The sequence below is a fragment of the Marmota monax genome, unplaced genomic scaffold (genome assembly GCF_021218885.2).
Source record: "Marmota monax isolate L192 unplaced genomic scaffold, Marmota_monax_Labrador192_F-V1.1 WCK01_AAM20220418_F8-fsc00102, whole genome shotgun sequence".
In the NCBI taxonomy this organism is placed as follows: Eukaryota; Metazoa; Chordata; class Mammalia; order Rodentia; family Sciuridae; genus Marmota; species Marmota monax.
In genome coordinates, this window is record NW_026692494.1 from 5,598,675 (window position 1) to 5,616,008 (window position 17,334).

At 63.5% G+C, this 17,334-nt stretch overlaps 1 protein-coding gene across 14 annotated transcripts; it reads left to right on the top strand.

Moving 5' to 3' along the window:
• The first annotated feature begins 211 nt into the window (after positions 1-211).
• On the top strand, positions 212-16,108 carry Mob3a (MOB kinase activator 3A). 14 transcript variants are annotated; one of them, XM_046444254.2, is made up of 7 exons: positions 212-338; positions 6,710-6,812; positions 11,135-11,664; positions 12,485-12,970; positions 13,710-13,912; positions 14,042-14,151; positions 14,660-16,108. In XM_046444254.2, exons 3-7 carry the CDS (start codon positions 11,244-11,246, stop codon positions 14,667-14,669), a joined length of 1,230 nt encoding a protein of 409 aa, XP_046300210.1. In that variant the 5' UTR covers positions 212-338; positions 6,710-6,812; positions 11,135-11,243; the 3' UTR covers positions 14,670-16,108. The 14 variants fall into 14 exon arrangements, with proteins under 14 accessions (XP_046300210.1, XP_046300207.1, XP_046300211.1 ...); XM_046444255.2 differs by having other exon boundaries at positions 229-338; positions 6,713-6,812; XM_058579237.1 differs by lacking the exon at positions 212-338 and adding an exon at positions 3,990-4,323.
• The last annotated feature ends 1,226 nt before the right edge of the window (positions 16,109-17,334 follow it).

Here is a 17,334-nt window from a genome sequence, read left to right on the forward strand (position 1 = left end):
CTGAGGCCCCGCCCCGCGTTACAACTACCACATAAGCTCCTCCCACAGGCCTCCAACCAGGCTCCAGCCAATGGTGGTTGCTAGGCAACAGGAACGCGGTCCGGCCCGCCCGGCTGTCGGTCAGTACCCGCGCCTCCTTTCCGGGGCAGTGGCGCAGCACCTCCATCCGGGGCCGGGCCTGTAGGGGAAGTAGGTCCGGCTCCGCGGGTGCGGCCGGGGCGGGGCCTTCAATGTGTCCCTCCGCCGCGTGTCCCTCCGCGATCGGCGGTCAAGCTGTGGCGGCCAGAGACTGAGGGGAGGCGGGAGCTGGAAGTGCCGGGCGGACGTGAGGCGACCAGGTGGGTCCTGGCGGCTGAAATCGGGCGGCGGGAGCCGGTGCTGGGGGGGGCGAAGGCGGGCGGCGGGATCCCGGTCCTGGCGGCTGAAATCGGGCGGCGGGAGCCGGTGCTGGAGGGGCGAAGGCGGGCGGCGGGATCCCGGTCCTGGCGGCTGAAATCGGGCGGCGGGAGCCGGTGCTGGAGGGGCGAAGGCGGGCGGCGGGATCCCGGTCCTGGCGGCTGAAATCGGGCGGCGGGAGCCGGTGCTGGAGGGGCGAAGGCGGGCGGCGGGATCCCGGTCCTGGCGGCTGAAATCGGGCGGCGGGAGCCGGTGCTGGGGGGGCGAAGGCGGGCGGCGGGAGCCGGTGCTGGGGGGGCGAAGGCGGGCGGCGGGAGGCAGCGCGGCGGCGGCGGATCAAGCCGTAGTTGCCAGCCGCTCTCCTCCCGCTGGACCGACTGCCCCAGCGGCTTAGCGGCCGCCCCTGACCTGCGCTCTGGGGCTTGAATTTGTTCTAAGTGTCCACGGTCTTTATAAAAAGGCCTGGAAGCCGGTGCGGTGGCCACGCCTGTGGTCCCAGCCCCTGGACAGGCTGAAGGCAGAGGATCCCAAGTTCGTGTCCAGCCTCGGCAACTCAGTGAGACTGTCTCAAAATAAAGAGAGAAGCCGGGCGCGGTGGTGCACGCCGGAACCCCAGCGGCTCGGGAGGCTGAGGCCCGAGGATCGCAAGGTCAAAGCCAGCCTCAGCATCAGCGAGGCGCCGAGCAGCTCAGTGAGACTCTGTCTCTGAATAAAATACAAAACAGGGCAGGAGTGTGGCTCAGTGGTGGAGTGCCCAAGTTCAATCCCCAGGACCAAAAAGAAACAAATAATTTAAAAAATAAAAATAAGAAGGGAAAGAGTTCTGGGGGTGTGGCTCAGTGGTGGAACCTTGGCTCGATCCCAGCCAACACTCAAGGCTCAGTCTTTTTATGCCAGGTTGGGGACAGTGTCCTGGCCAGCTGTCACCGTCCTTCCTGGGGCATTTCTTAGTAGCCTCCTTTTACAGAAGAAACACTATTGAGGCCGCCCTGAAGTCCCGGCTGTCCCTCAGCGACAGCCAAGGACAGTCACTGTTGGCCTGTGAGATGAGAGCCGTCCCCTTCTGCTCCGGGGTCTCCCTGGAACGGAGCCCAGGGCACTGTACCACTGAGCTCATCCCCAGACCTTTTTGTTAACGTTACTTTGAAATGGTCTCACTGAGTGGCCTGGGCTGGCCTGGACCTCAGGATCCTCCAGCCTCGGCCTCCTGAGGAGCTGGGGCGACAGCCAGGGCCACTTGCCTGTTCACCGCCTTCCCCTTAGTGTGGGGGACGCAGAGGCGCCTTTGTGGGTCGTTTGGTGTTGTCCGAGTTCAGGAGGTGGCAGAGGGCAGGAGAGCCCTGGCCTGGGCAGAGGAGCAGCCATCAGAGGCCCAGGGAGAACTCTGGGGACAGGTTGTGACCCCCCGTCTGGACTTTGTTGTTAGAATCCACTCATCACGTTGTCTGAGTGGAAACAAAGCAGAAGTCCAGTATTTCCTGTCCCTGTCCCCTGCCCTGTGTCCCCTTTTTCCCAAGGGCTACATGGAGGGCGTATCCTCCTCAGGTGAGGCCTGTGGCATGGCCTTTTTATTTTATCTTATTTCATCTTTATTGATTCATCTATTTTTGATGCTGGGGGCTGGAGCCAGGGCGCTCCACACTGAGCCCGTCCCGTCTATATGCCCTCCCATTTTGAGCCAGGGCCCCTCGTGGTGGCTGCGTCTGACTCTGAACTTGCCGTCTTCCTGCCTCAGCCTGTGAGTCACTGGCCTCCGGGTGTGTGCCACCACCCAGCTAGCTACCACTTTGTTACTTCACTTTTCTTTCCTATTTTGGAGTGTGTGTGGTGCTGGGGGCTGAAGCAGAGACTAGCCCAGGCCAGGGGAGCTTCATTCGTTGTCCGTGGTTCATGGTCTTAAGCCGGGGCCTTTCAGTGCTGCTCAGGCTGGTCTCGAGTTCCTGGGCTCCGGGGAGCCCTTCCCTGCGCCCCTGGCAGCTAGGCCCACAGCACGTGTGCCGCTCCCCTGGGCGTTAAGTATGGCACAATTGAACATGAGGCACATAAAGATCCCATGGTCCCCTGTCCCCACAGATGCTCCCCGACATCCCACACTAGAGCGGTGCATTTGTCACAGCGGTGGTCGAGGGACTGCTGGTGTCACAGTGTCCTCAGGCAGCCTCCCTACCCAGCGTGGGGCACACTCCCAAGCACACTCCTGGGCAGTGCTGCAGCCTCTGCAGAGCCCTGGGGCCCCTCGCTGCCTGCAGCGCTGGGCTGCGCCCCTGGCCTGGCCCTCCCGGGCCCAGCTCTCCCCTTGGTGGTGTGCTGCTCTCGGGGCGCATGGGGAGCTCGGGCCCCTGCTTGGCCCCTGCCTGGCCCCTGCCCTGCTGACAGCAGCCCCAGGGGCAGTGTTACTCTCCTCTCTCAGGAGCAAAAGTGGCCTTGCAGTTCCTGAACGTGTGGACTGCCGCGGGCGCAGGCCTCCAATCCCAGCCACCACAGAGGCCGCGGAGGCTGCAGCAAAGGGACTGTGAGTTCAGAGCAGCCTCAGCACCTTAATGAATCCCTAAGCAATTTAAGGAGACCCTGTCTTAAATGTAAATAGGGTTGGGGGTGTGGCTCAGCGCCCCAGAGCCCCTGGAATGCGGCCTGTCTGTGTGACACCCCCGCCCAGGCCCCACCTTCCCTGGAAAGTCCGCCTGCTCTTCTGTCAGGACAGGCTTGGCCAGGCTCCCTATCAGATGGCCGGGGAGTCCCCTGTGGCCTAGGGCCGGGGCTTACCCAGGGAAGTTCAAGGCACCACCCCACACACCCCCTACACACACCCCCTACACACACCCCCCACACCCCCGCTTCAGGGGGGTCCTTCTCCTGGGGTGTTCTGGAGTTCCAGTGCCTTAACCAGAAAAGGCCGTGGACTTCAGGAATGGATTCTGGGCAGGAGTCCTCCCCAGGTCCAGTTCAGACCCCAGGCCTCTGTCTCCTGGGCCACTGCTGCCTGTCCCTGTTCCCTTTTCCCTCCCGCAGCAGGGCTGGGCTTGGTGCTGGGCTTGGTGCTGGGCTTGGTGCTGGCCACGCGTCCAGCCCTTTTCTTCCTGTTCTCTTGCTGTCTTCCGTGGCTCTGGGGCAGAGCTCGGGCGCGGCCCGTTGGTTTTGCGGTTTGGGTTTTTGCTTTTCGAGGTGCTGGGGATTGAACCCCGGGCCTTGTGCATGTGAGCCGGGCCCTCTGCCCCCTGAGCTGTGTGCCCAGCCATTGCATTCTATTTTGAAGGGCAGGGCCGACGGCCACTGTGCTCACACAAGTGTCGGGGGCACAAGTGTTTCTGGCCCTGAGCTCACACCAGGCGGAGCTGGATGGAAAGGGAGGGACCACACAGGGATCCTGCCCACTGCGGGTGAAGGCGGGGTGAGCTGGGGTGTCCTGGTGGGAACAGGGCCCAAGGGCCCTTGAAGTCCAGGCAGTGAGTCACCCCTGCCTGGGCTGGGGGTGCTAGTTTCAGGAGCATCCAGGCAGGGGCTGCCCAGGCCTGGGCCCCAGGGAAGTGGGCAGGGCGGGGCGGGCAGGCATTGAGCAGCTCTGGGGGTGCCTCCTGCAGCAGAGGGTGGGCTGCTCCCCTCATACGGAGGGTCCCACCAAGTCAGTGCTGCTGTCAGGGACTTCTGACCACGTCTGGGACGTGTGGTTGTCAAAACTGGGGCAGCTCCTGGCTGGAATGGGGGACCAAGGGTATTGTGCAGCGCCCTGCAGGGCCCGGGGTGCCCACCACAGAATGAGCCCACCCCACGTCCACAGTGCCAAGGGACCTGGCCGGGAAGAAAGTGGGCCAGATTTGGATCTAAGGGTCCAGGCTGAACCCAGACCTCAGACCTTGTCTGCCCTCGAGAGCAGCGCGGCCTGGTCAGGGGCCCACCTGTGATGCAGCCGCTCGGGAGGGTGCGCGGAAGGTGACTTGGAGGCAGGAAGACCTCATCTCAGAAAAACACGCAAAGGCTGGATGAGGCTCGGTAGTGACGCACATGAAAATAGCACCAAGAGAGAGTGGCACTGCCTCATTCCTGACCTGCAGAGCGGCAGGAGTCCTGCCCTGCAGGGGACGGCCAGGCTCCTAGGGGTTTCCTCTGGCTCCCAACCTGTGTTAGGTGAGTTCAGTAATATAAATGGCACTTTTAATTAACCACCGTTATATTAAATAATGAGTTATTAATAAGTAAAGGCCAAGGCTGGGCAGTGGCTCAGTGGAAGGGCGCTCGCCTGGCACAGGTGAGGCCCTGGGTTCCACCCTCAGCCCCACGTAAAAGTAAATAACATAAAAGCATGCCGTCCATCGATAAGTATTAAAAACTGAAAAAAAAAGTTAAGAGCTAAGCCCAGCAGGGTGTGCAGGCCTGCCATCCCAGCTACTTGGAGACTGGGGCAGGAGAATCTCAAGTTCGAGGCCAGTCTGGGCAACTCAGACCTGTCTCAAAATAAAAGGGCTGGGGGTGATAGAGCACCCCCAGATTCGACCCCTAAAACTGCAGTTAAGAAAAAGACAGCAAAAGGTCTCGGGTGCAGCCACCCAAAAGTAAGAATTAAGACCCTCCCACGGGCACCTCCTGTTGCACCAGAGCCTGGGTTCAGGTCCCTGAAGCCAAAGAGAAGTAAAACTGGAGTCCCCAGAGGTCCCCGAGCGGCAGTAAGAGTGTCCCTGCTGCGCTTGCCCCCGGACGCCCTGGTGCGGGAGGCTCCTCCCTGCCCAGCCCTCGATCACGGTGAGCAGATGGGAGGCACTGCCCGGGGCCAAAGCCACAGGGATCCTGCTGCCCCTCTAGCCAGACCAGCAGCGCTGGTGGGCCCGGGAGCTGCCTGCTGGAGAGGGAGACGCAAAGCCCTGTGTCCAGGCCTGGCCTCGGTGCTCGCAGGAGGGGCTCCCTGGGCGCCAGGGTGGCGGGCTGGGGCTGCGGGGTCCTGCAGTGCCCTGGCCTGCCCCCACTCTACACCGGGGCCCTCCATTGTGGCAGCACAGACGTCCCAGACACGGCAGAGCTGCCCTAGGAGGCCTGTGGTTGTGGGGAACAAGTGAGAGCTGTGGCCTCCAATCACTAGCCCTCAGGCTGAGTCGAGGCCGGCCCTGGCCCTCCCATGAGCCCGGGCACCGAGGGCATTGGCAGCTCCCTGGACAGATGGTCTTCTGGAGCATACACCCTCCTTGGCCCCTGAGGTGCATCAAGGTGGGACAGCTCCATGGGGTGTGGGATGACCAAGCAGGGTCGCCAGCTCGCTTCCTGTGCTGGCAGGGCCGCAGGAGTGAGGCCAGTCCACGCCACACACAGCCACAGGCCCTTCCTGCTCTCCAGCGTCTGGGGCTCTAGCCATCCCTGGCTATGCTGCCTCCTGAGTCCCTCCTCCCTGCAGAGACACCAGCCACTTCCTCCAGCAGGACGTAGTCTTAACTTGTCCCGGCCTGTGACGTCTGCAGAGGCCTGCTGGGGAGTTGGGCCCGGCCATAGCTCCAGGTTTAGGGCTGAACAAGTCTTTCACAGACCTGGATGCGGCCTGCAGTGGGGGCTGGGATGGCTGCTGTGGGACGGTCCCTCTGGGGACACGGGTGCTCTGCCATGGGGTGGTGGCCGTAACTACACTACTGGATGATCGGGTAGAAGGGTTGGATTTTCCACACAGTGTGTGCGGCTGGGGTGGAGCTCCGCGGCAAAGCGTCCGCCTTGCATCGCAAAGCCCTGGGTTCGACCCGCGGTTCCAAAAAAAGACAAAAAAAAAAAAAAAGAAAATCAGCAAAAAAAATTCATTTATTTATTCTAATTTGTCAATTCTATCTATTTTAAGCCAAAAGAAAAGATCATCCAGAGGGTTGAGTGCGCCCCCAGGACGCACCCACCACGGGAGCTGCTTCATTTGTTTTCTCTTTTTCTTGTTTTGCTGGGGTAGAACCCAGGCCTGGAGCGTGCCAGCCAAGGGCCCCACTGAGCCCAGAAAAAGGACTAAGGTAGACTGGAAGGCAGCACTGGGGCTACCTTTGTTCACAGGGCAGAGTCGAGGCTTCAAACATCATCGGCCAAATAGTAGGGTTGCCAGGCCAGAGGCCAGTGTTGCACACTGATCAAGAAAATACAGAACAAACCTCTAAACTTGGGCCTCACCCCCCACAGTGGTGGCAGGATGTGGAAACCGCCGGAAGGAAATGGGCAACTGTGGGCCGCACCTCAGCCGGGGAGGGGTCACAGCAGTTAGTTGACTTAGAGGAACTATGTTATATTTTGTTTTTATTAAGATAGGAAAAAGGCTGTGTGTTTGAGGCAGAGGAATTTGTCATCTTACCTTTCATTCTTCTAGAAGCTTCCGAAGGTCATTGCTGTCTCATCCGTTTGTGGGAAAACGAGGAAAATCCAGAGACATCGCCACCCAATTCTGAGAAGGGTTGGAAGTACACTAGAAGGTCAGAGAAAAGGACCCCGGAAGCAGGGACGGCCCTGGGGAGCGGGAGGAGCCATCACGCGCCCAGCCTGGCCTTGTGCAGCCGGCTGTGGCCTTCCTAGAGCGGCACCCCTGGGCCGTGGAATGGGTGTCCCTGATAGGACGCGGTGGCTTTGACGGGCGTCTGCCCAAGGGTTTGCAGGACGACATTTCACCCCCAAAGATGCTGCTGTCCAGGCTCTGAGGAGGCGGAAGCCAGCCTTCCACCCCCCAGCTTCTAGAACAGTCCTGGCGGGCTTGGGTGGACGGATGTGAGGGCTGGAGAGGGGGGCAGGCCTCTGGAGGGAGTCCGGCCTGAGCAGAGACACAGGGTTGCTCGCCTTCCCTGACCCCAGCCCCAGTCCAGGGACGTCTCCTCCGAAGCTGCCGGTCAGCCCAGAGCCTGGTCAGTATGCGGCCACATCACGGCTCTGAAGGCCCTGGAAGGCCATCCGGGCCTCTGTGGTGGGCCCTGCTCCTGCACTGTTCTGGGCTCCTCCCGCCCTGTCCAGGTGACAGTGTTGGAAGGAACGCCAGCGCTGTTCTGGACGCGCCCTGAAGAGGCGCCGGCCGCGCAGGCTGAGTGTCTGTGCTGTGGCTTCTGTCAGCCTTGGGACTGTGTGCCTGGTGAAGGAGGAACTTAGGGGTGAGCAGGGCCCGGCGTCTGGAGGTCGGGGTGAGGCCTGTGGGCAAGCCTCTGCTGGAGCCCTGGTGGCCAGGGCACCGGGATCACGGGGGGCCTGGAGCTTCCTTGCCCTGCTGCCCTGGGGGGGTCTCCTCCCCGAGTGACAGGGAGCAGCGAGGGCAGTGGTGGTGCAGGTGAGGGCCTGCAGGGGCCCTGCCTCCTCAGCCCCCGCTGAGTGCGGCCCGGGTGGCCGCGCCACCAGGAGAGACGCCAGACACCAGGGCCCAGGTGGCCTGGGGAGTCAGAGCTTCACAGGGACCCTGTAAGGTGGCCTGCCAGGTCAGCCCTGCTAGGCGCTGGGCAGAGAAGAGCAGGCAAGGGGCCTGTTCCCACCCGGAAAATCCGTGCTTGCTGCTGGCTCGTGGGGAGCCGCAGCGGGGCCCAGGGACCCAGCGAGGAGCCCAGGCCCTGGAGGTGGCTGCTGGGCTGGCGCAGCATCTTTGCCTGCACGGCCGCATCCTGCTCTAGGCTGTCCACCTGCGCGTGTGCTTGGGGTGCTGGTGGGTCCGCCTCCTTCTGACCTGGGCTCACTCAGTGATGCTGCTGCCGGGCGACTCTGGGTCACGTCTGGGGACACTGGTGGTCTTCATGACTGGTGGAGGCCAGGGATGCTGCTCAACACCCCACAGAGCCCAGGACGTCCAGCCCAGGGCGCACAGTGCTGAGGGGAGGCCAGTTTACCTGTGTGTAAATGGACGTGCATTTCTCCCAGGAAGACGCGAAGTGAGGCTGGGGACAGAGAGGGCTGGGGATAGCGCAGGGCTGGTCGAGGCCGGCCTCGCACGCACAAGGCCCTGGGCTCAACCCCCAGCACCACAAAAAACAATGTGAGGTGTGACGCCCTGGTCAGGTCAGTCCAGGTGGCAGGGAGCCCTGAGGCGAGGCCCAGGCACTGCAGGCAGGGCGACAAGGCGGGGTCCTCCCTGCCCTGGTACAGCCTGGGAGCCACGTCCCCATGCATGTCCCCTGTGTCGGTGGTCAGCCTACACCTCGTCCAGTGCACTTGTCGTGGCTGTGCGGCCGGAGCCCGGCCAGTGCTGAGCCCAGGAGGAGCTGTAGCAGAGGCCGGCGCCCGGTGATGGCCTTGCTGAGGCTGTGGCTGAGTGCGTGCACCTTGCTGTGTAAAGTGTGCAAGTCAGCGATTTAATGCATCCTCGGAGTTGGGTTCCAGAACATTCCATCCCACCAGAAGCAAGCCCCGCCCCTCCCACCCCTGCACCTGCGGTCCATGTCCCGTCTCTGGGACTCCTGTCCTGGAGTCTCCTGTCACGGGACACACGCTGTGACCTTGCGTGTCTGGCTCTCAGAACCGGGACCTCAGGTTCATCCATGCTGCCGCTATGCCAGCGTGTTCCTGCCCTGGCCGAGGACGCTCCGGGTGGATGACATGTCACGTCTGTCCTCGGTCTCTTGGTGGATGCCTGGCTCCTCCTGGCTATGTGGCCTGGGCGCGTGAGCAGGATGTGCACGGCTTTGTGTAGCAGGAGTCTTCAGCCTCTGTCCCCAGCACTGCAGTTGTTGGTCACGTGGGTCCTGCCACCTCTTGCCATGGTGGCTGCACCATGTCCCAGTGGGCCCTGCCACACTTGTGCTCTCTGGTTACACTCACCCTGACACCCGCCGTCCTACCAAGAGTGCAGCTGGCTCGTCCCCTTTCCGGGGCCTGAGGCTGCAGCCAGCCTTCCCTCCCGGGGCTGCTCAGCCCCTGCTGTCCCACGTCCACCTCCCTGCACCCACAGCCCCAAAGGGGACCAGAGGGCCTGCACCTGGGCTGCGTTTGCCCGGGACCTGGGTGATGCAGCCGTGACCACATGGTGACTCTGCCCTGCTTTAAGCGGTGGCCGCTTGTCTCTGGGTTTCCTGTTGACACCAGAAGTCACCGGCTCTGGCTGAAAACGGCATGCTCTTCCCCGCAGCTGTGGCCGGGAGCTGACGCAGGCCTCGCTGGGCCGGACCCGGGCCACCTCCAGGCTCTCCGACCCGGGCCCTCCTGCGTCCTCTCGTGAGGACGTGTGGTGATGCTAGGCCTGGACAGTCCTCAACCATGCCCCAACTCACAGTTCTGACCTCTGTGACTTCCCCCGACTGTTGGGTGAGGGTCCTTGCCCTGCGCTGTCGGCAGGGCCGCTGGCTCTCTGTGTGTGGCGGGTATGGAGCAGCCTCCCAGCAGATGTGACGAGGACACCCACTGAGCCGTGCCCCAGCCCTTTCCATGCTTTATTTTGGAACCGGGTCTCAGTTGCTGAGGCTGGCCTCAGCAATGCCATCTTCCGGCCTTGGCCTCCCCGGAGATGGGGTGAGGTGGCAGCGGTGCCCGGCTCCTGGAGGTCTCTGTATTCAGATGTGTAAGGTCCCCAGTTCATGTCCGCCTGGAGCCTCGCAGTGGAACACCATTTGGAAGTGCCATCTTTGAAGATGTGACTTAGTTGGTTTGAGGTCACCCTGGAGTAGCGTGACTCCCGTCCAGTGACTGCAGCAGGAGCTTAGGGACTACGTCCAGGGGTCCAGGCAGGGTCGTCCAGGCCCCTCCACGGCACATGGTCCTTGGTGTCCTGGGCTGTGGCCTTTTTCACATGGCGTCCCCACTGTGTCGTCTTACCAGGACACTGACTGTCACACCCCACTACTGTACACTCAGGGTCACCCAGGGGAACTGGGCTCCATGAAAGAACACACAGAGACAGAGATACTTTTTTCTCTGGGTCCTGTGACGGTTCCTCTGACCTTAGGGGTCTGTGGAGAGAGAGAGAGAGAGAGCACGTGCTGAACCCTTTTATTGAGGACAAGCCACTCAGACGAGGTCAGGGGCAGGTTACAGAGGAGCAGGTGAGTGCAGCTCAGTCCCCGGGGGTGACACCTACACCCGGAGACCCACCCAAGTCACCACGAAGTGTAGGGATTGGTCAGAGCCTCGTGCTTCAGGACTGGAAGGCGTGGTCATTCAGAGCCGTTCCCACAACTGACCACTGGATTCAGGACCACCCAGCTGGCTCAGGGTCACCTCCTCCCAGGATTCGGCTTTCTCCTGTCCTCAGTGACCCTTTGTCAGAACCTGTGCACACCTGTGACCTCAGCAGCTTAGCAAGACCCCGTCTCCCAAGAAAATAGAACGGGGGCTGGGTCGCAGCTCCGTGGGAGAGACTGGCCACAGGACAGACTGAACTGATGGAGGAATTTGTCATCTACAACTAACACTGTTTTTAAAACAAGAATAAGAAAAATAAAAAGAGCTGGGGTGTGGCTCAGAGATGAAGCACCTCTGGATTTAGTCCCTTGGACCAAAAATAAAAGATCACCAGTGAAGGTTGGGGGTCCCATGTGGCAGCTCCTATGATGGCCACCACCGGAGACCTCAGCTTGTCCTCACAGGCAGCCTCTGGGCACGGTGGGTCTGGCCCTCCGGGCCCAGCGAAGGATCCAGCTACCCCGGGCACCACAGGCCCTGCCTCTCAGTGTCCCCTCCTCTGGGGTGGCCCCGCTGTGCCACGTAGCCACGGGGCCACCTGTCCCTGAGTAGCAGGCCCCAGTTGGTGCAGCTGCATCACGCTCCGTGCCACCGTGCAGATGGCAGGAGCCGCCATGGCCCCACCATCCTGAGCCCTCTGTCCACTGTGTTTCAGATCCAGAGGAGGAGCCGTGGGCTGGGTGGCCTCCCTGGGCCTCTGTCGGCCTGCCTCGTGGACTGTCCGCCTGTCCTTGGCTGCGTCCCAAGACGGTGGTTCTGCCACCATGTCCAGCCCCTTCCTGAAGCAAGTCTTCAACAAGGACAAGACCTTCCGGCCCAAGCGCAAGTTTGAGCCAGGCACCCAGCGCTTCGAGCTGCACAAGAGGGCCCAGGCGTCACTGAACGCGGGGCTAGACCTGCGGCTGGCCGTGCAGCTGCCCCCGGGCGAGGAGCTCAACGACTGGGTGGCCGTGCACGTGGTGGACTTCTTCAACCGCATCAACCTCATCTACGGCACCATCAGCGACGGCTGCACGGAGCAGTCCTGCCCCGTCATGTCGGGGGGGCCCAAGTACGAGTACCGCTGGCAGGATGAGCAGCGGTTCCGTAGGCCCACGGCGCTGTCCGCCCCCAGGTACATGGACCAGCTGATGGACTGGGTGGAGGTGCAGATCAACAACGAGGACGTCTTCCCCACCAACGTCGGTGAGTCCCCGGCCGCCAGGGCCCCGCGCGGGGCCAGGCAGGCAGAGGGCCGGGCCAGCTCAGCCCTGGGCTGACCGGGCTGTGCTCCGCATCCTGCTCCCCGCCTGCACGTGTGCAGACCGGGGTTTGTAGAGGTCACAGAGCTGCACAACTTCACCTCTCTGGTCTGATTTCGGAAAGTTCCTGGCTGGGCACAGCGTGGCCAGGCAGAGCCCTCGAGTTCACACAGCACTGGGCTGGCCCTGGGGACACGTGGGCCACATGTCCCACAAGAGCAGGGAGGGGGGGTGCCCCTGGTGGTGGGGCTCTGCTGGCCTGCGTGAGGCCCTGGTTCATCCAGCACCGAAAAGAGCCCAGGAGAGAGCGGCCCTGGGGGCCCGTGACAGTTGGGGCACCTGAGGAGACCCTGCAGGGACCAGCAAGGACAGGGTCGGCTGCTGCAGGAGAGGCGCTGTGGCCTCAGCCTCCTGGGGTGACCAGCAGGTGGGACTGTGCAATGGGAGGGGACAGGGGCCCACAGTGTCCTCCTGCCTGCCTGGGCTGGCCGCTGCTTGGTCCCCGCTTCTCTCTGCCTCTGCGCCCCACCAGGTGAGGGACGGCTCTCCTCCCTCCTGTCGGAGCCTCTGCAGCCATGTGCACCTGAAAGGAGCCGGCACGGCCTCCCGAGCCCCAGCCCAGCCTCCTCCTGGCGGGTGGAGGCATCCCTCCTGCCTGGCCCTTCTGTGCCCGCCATCCCCGCTCCCCAGCGGGCCCTCTGAGTGGGCCCCCCCAGCCTGCCAGAGGCCACTGCCCACCACCAAACTCCTCTCTGCTTCCAAAGGGGAAGACCCGCCCTCGTGGCTTCCGCCCCAGGGCTTCTCACCAGAAACGAGGCTCGGACAGTGGGTTCAGAAGTGGCTGCAGAGGCGCCTGGGGTCCAGGGGCCACGGCAACTCGCGCCACGCAGGTATCTCGCCACACACTTGTGCGCCCTCTCGCCGCTCTGGGCGCAGAGGTCGGGCCTGCCAGGGTAGACCCAGGGGCTGTGGCGGCCTCCTGAGGCCCAGGGAACGTCTTCGTCCTCTCCTCCAGCTCCAGAGCCAGCAGCACAGTGTCTTCCAGGCCCTCGGACCCCAACTCCCTGCCTCCTCTCCAGAGGACCCTGTGGTGACCCTCGGTGACTCTAGTCCCACAGAGTCCCTTTTCCCACCGAGGCTAGGTGCACAAACTGAGAATTCTGACATGGGACGTCTGTGTGCTCTATTCAGTGACCCCAGGACCCAGAAAGCACAGTGCTGTCCACCTGCCGACGCTCTTCAGCTTGTGGGTGTGTGTTTTGCCAGGTGTGAAGGCCACACCCATGGCCCTCGAGCTGGGGAGGCTGAAGCAGGAGGCCAAGGCAGGAAGATGGCAGTGCAAAGCCAGCCTGGGCTACTTAGTGAGCCCTGAGTAACGTGGGAGACCCTGACTCCCAATCAAGTAAACAAGGCTCGGGGTGTGGCCAGTGGGCACCCCCGGTCAGCTCCCAGCACGGCCGTGGACGTGCGGGCTGGACGCTGTGGCACTCCGCAGCTGGCCATGTTGTCTCTCTCTCCCTGGCCACGGCGATGCTCAGTGGCCCTGCTGGGATGAGTGGCCCCAGGCTGACCTGTGTCCAGCCCAGGGCGCCTGTCTCACCTCTGCATCCTGTGGTCTGGGTTTGGGTGGTTCATGGACAGAGTCCTCTGGGACGAGGGGAGGGAGCCGTGGTGGGCGTAGCAGTGGGGGCTTCCGAGGGAGCTTCCTGGGGTCAGAGGCAGCCCCAGTGAGACCACCGGGTGGGGCCAGCCAGGCTCAGGCCGCTGCCCTCGTTCTGGGGAAAGGGGCTCCTTCCTGGGCACAGCCCAGGTGCCTCCCCGGCGGCCTCCACTCTTAGCTGCGGGCAACAACGTCCTGGTGCCCAGGAAGCAGGCTGTGGGGCCCGGGGCAGGTCTCGGCTGCCGTGCGCCTCGCGAGTCCAGGCCGGGTGGCTCCGGTGGAGGGCACCCTCGGCCTGCAGCGTCCTCGCCCTATCCCCCACCTGCCAGGCACGCCGTTCCCCAAGAGCTTCCTGCAGGTGGCGCGGAAGATCCTGTCGCGCCTGTTCCGCGTCTTCGTGCACGTGTACATCCACCATTTCGACCGCATCGCGCAGATGGGCTCCGAGGCCCACGTCAACACCTGCTACAAGCACTTCTACTACTTCGTCACCGAGTTCGGCCTCATCGACACCAAGGAGCTGGAGCCGCTGGTGAGAGGCCGCGGGGCTGTGGGGGCCGTGCAGAGGGGCCTGGGCTCGGCCTCGGAAGGCTCTGGGCAGCCTGTGCCCACAGCCCTGGCCAAGAGGCTCAGAAGCCACCAGCCGATGCCACCACCACAGGAGCCAGAGGGAGGCGTGAGGGTCCGCCCCGTGCCGGCCCGGCCCCGCCCCATTCTCCGGCTCGTGGAGGCTGAGGAGGGCTGTGTGCTGCCCAGGCTGGACCAACCTGGGTAAGGAGAGTGATGTCCCTTCTTTAGTTTGGGGCCCAAACCCATGATGTGGTGACAGGGACCAGCTCCAGCAGGAAGGCCTTGAAGGGGGTCACAGGGCTGTGGTGCTGCTGGGCTTCTGGGGACGTGGGCACCGTTCCCTGCCAGACAGCCCACCGAACAGCAGAGGGCCCACACTTGGGGCCGCTGCACCGTCCCTGCTCTGGGTTCCTTCTGCCACAGAGAGCCTTCTGGCGGGCACCCCAGGGTGGGGCGCCCAGCAGGTCCAGGTCAGGCCCAGAGCCCCGCGCCCGCCCGGTGCCAGCCCCGCCCTCCTGCTGCTGGCTGGGGGCAGCGGGGCTCGGGCTTTGCCTGGGCGCGCTCCGGGACTCCTGTGCCCGCCGTCCAGGGTGCCAGAGTCCTCCTGTGCCGCCGATCTCATCCTCACCAGCTGGCTCCCTGCTCTGCCCTGCCGCTTGGCCTGTCCTCGTGGGCGTCTGCGGGTCTGACGTCCCGTCTCTCTCCACAGAAAGACATGACCGCACGGATGTGCCGCTAAGAGCCCGGGCCACCACCAGCCTCCGGGGCCTACAGGAGGGCATCTTTGACTCCATGGCGTCTGTCCCTGCAGCTGAGCATCCTGGGGGCTTCGCACCTCTGGGGGCTGGCCAGGACACGTCCTCTTCCCTGGCCTCAGTCTCCTCCTCTGTCAAGAGGAGGCTGAACCTGGACTCCGGGATTTTGTTTCTTAGCAACCGGGAAAACCCACTGTGTTTGTGGACCTCGTCCTCCTGCCAGGTGGTGGGGCCGCCCACTGCAGCCCACCTCCTGGCCCTTCTCAGAACTGCCCCCAGCCCCGCCCTGCCCTACCGTGGCCTTCAGGCTAGTCCCGGCCAGGAGGGAGGCCGGCTCCGTCTCAGCCTCTCCCGGCCTCAGAGCCAGGGCTCTGCACTGTGCCCACGGAGCCCCCAGCCCTTTCCCAGAGGGGACGACTGGGCCAGGCCGGCCCTGTGTGGGGCTTCCTGTGCCCACGCACCTGCCCGCGTCCGGCCGAGTGTCCTGGTGCTGCGGGGCCCAGGCCTGAGTGCTGCAGGTCTCAGGGTCCTGCCCTCAAGGTCTTTTGGGAGGGGCACCAGGGGTTGAACCCAGGGGGTGTCACCCGAGCAGTCACCCTGAGCCGCCCCCCCCCCCGCTTTGTGTTGAGACACAGGGTCTTGCGGGGTCTCCCAAGCTGGCCTTCGCCATCTCCTGCCCCAGCCTCTTGAGTCACCAAGGTGGCGGCCGTGGCCACTACCTGGCTTAAGATGTTCTTAAAGGTGTTCTTCCAACTAGTAGCTAGTGACCCCAGGATGTCCCTTCCACTGCCACCAGCCCAGGAGTGGCCCCCCTGGATGTCTCCACTGACTGCCTGGGGGCAGGAAGTGGCCTTTTTTTCAGGTGCCTGAGAACTTTCTAGAGAAACCCTTTGTGCCACCCCCACAGGGCCACAGGACCAAACCCAGGGACACCCCGTTTCCCTTGGAGGCTGTGCTGGGGCATGACCAAAGGACTCCTCACCTGGCCCAGCTCCGCCCCCAGCCACACCCCCTGGCCTTGGCCTCTGTGGCCCTTCCCTGCTGACCCAGCGCGGCCCCAGCCACAGGGACTCTGTCCTCCCCGGTCTGGGAGGCGCTCAGCTGAGCAGTGCTGCTGACACTGTCCTGCCTGACCCCGGAGCTCAGGGAGCCACAGGACATGTCCCCAAGCCTGGGAGGCCACTGTGCCAGCAGCCCACGTACCAGGAGGTCCCTGAATCCCATGGCACTGCCCTCGCCCCACCCTGCTCTGAGACCATCCTCCCACCTGGGCGCGGAGGACACGGGCACCCTGGCTGCTGGGTGTGCTGCCGTTTCCCAGCAGAGGAGGGTCTAGGGTGGGACAGCAGCCGTGGGCATCTTGTCCCCAAGGGGTTTCTCAAATAAACAGATGCATTGGGGCACTCAAGTCTCATGGGACCCTCTGGGCAGCGGAGGAAGGGCTGCTGGAAGGCCCTGCAGGCACTGGGCTGTCCCCCACTCACCTGCCGACTGGGCGAGGCAGAAGCTCGGCCAGGTCCCACAGGGGTGACAGCTGGGCTGGCGTTGTGGTCTGCACCGACCAGCCCTGGGGCCTGTGCATGCCAGGCCAGCCCTCTACCATACCCCAGCCCTCGGGCCCTCTCCCTTCTTTCTGGGGGGCTGGGGCTGGAACCAGGGCTTTGCACATGCAGGGCAGGCACCCTACCACGGAGCCCACCCCGGCCCCCTTTATTGTATTCTGAGACAGGGTCTCATTGAGGTGCCCAGGCTGGCCTGGCTCATGCAGCTCTCCTGCCTCGGCTTCCTAAGGTGCCCTGAAACTGTCACATGTGAAAAAATGTGGGGCTGGGTGCTGTGGGACACACCTGTCATCCCAGCAGCTCGGGAGGCTGAGGCAGGAGGATCACGAGTTCAAAGCCAGCCTCAGTAAAGCCAGGCACTCAGCACCCCAGTGAGACCCTGTCTCTAAATAAAATACAAAATAGGGTTGGGGCTGGGGCTCAGTGGGCACGGGCCCCTAAGTTCAATCCCTGGTACTAAAAAAAATGTGGGGAGGGGTGACGGTCTTGGAGCCTCTGTCATTGTGCAATGTCTGCAGTGGCCGTGCTGCTGGCCTGGTGGACAGGAAGAGGCCACAGTGAGGCCCTGGGGGTCGGGCGGCGGCTTCCTGGATACCTGGTCCTCAGCACTGCCCAGTGAGAGGAGGCTGTCACTGGGAGGGGCTCCTGCCCTGAAGGCCACACCTCTGTGCCACTCCAATGCGTCCTCAGGCAGCAGGGGCTGGGAGCAGGGGGCAGCCCACGTGGGCAGAGGACCAGGGCCTCTGTTCCTTCCTGGCTCCACCGCACCTGGGCCTCCGCTTGGTCAAATCCAGGGGAGAGAGCACAGGACCAGATGGGTCTCCGATGTGACCTAGTGATGCCACATGCTTAGCCACAGCCACCCCATCCCTGCCTGGGACCAGGCAGGCCCCAGCCACGTGGCTGGACCCTGCGGGCGTCTCTGGTGCCCCTGGTAGGAGGTGGAGTGCACCTCAGAGCCTGTGCACACGGGCGGGCTCCGGCCTGGGCCTCACCCCAGCCTTCTTAGTGTCCCTGGGGGAGTCCCCAGAGCAGGCCCCAGGGCTGTGGGCAGGCCAGGTCCTTCT

Coding starts and splice junctions, on each gene's coding strand:
- Mob3a (XM_046444248.2), top strand. CDS start 4,374: ATGAGGCTCGGTAGTGACGCACATGAAAATAGCACCAAGAGAGAGTGG. Junction 6,813..11,134: donor GGTTGGAAGTACACTAGAAG/GTCAGAGAAAAG, acceptor ACTGTGTTTCAG/ATCCAGAGGAGGAGCCGTGG. Junction 12,971..13,709: donor CGACGCTCTTCAGCTTGTGG/GTGTGTGTTTTG, acceptor CCCACCTGCCAG/GCACGCCGTTCCCCAAGAGC.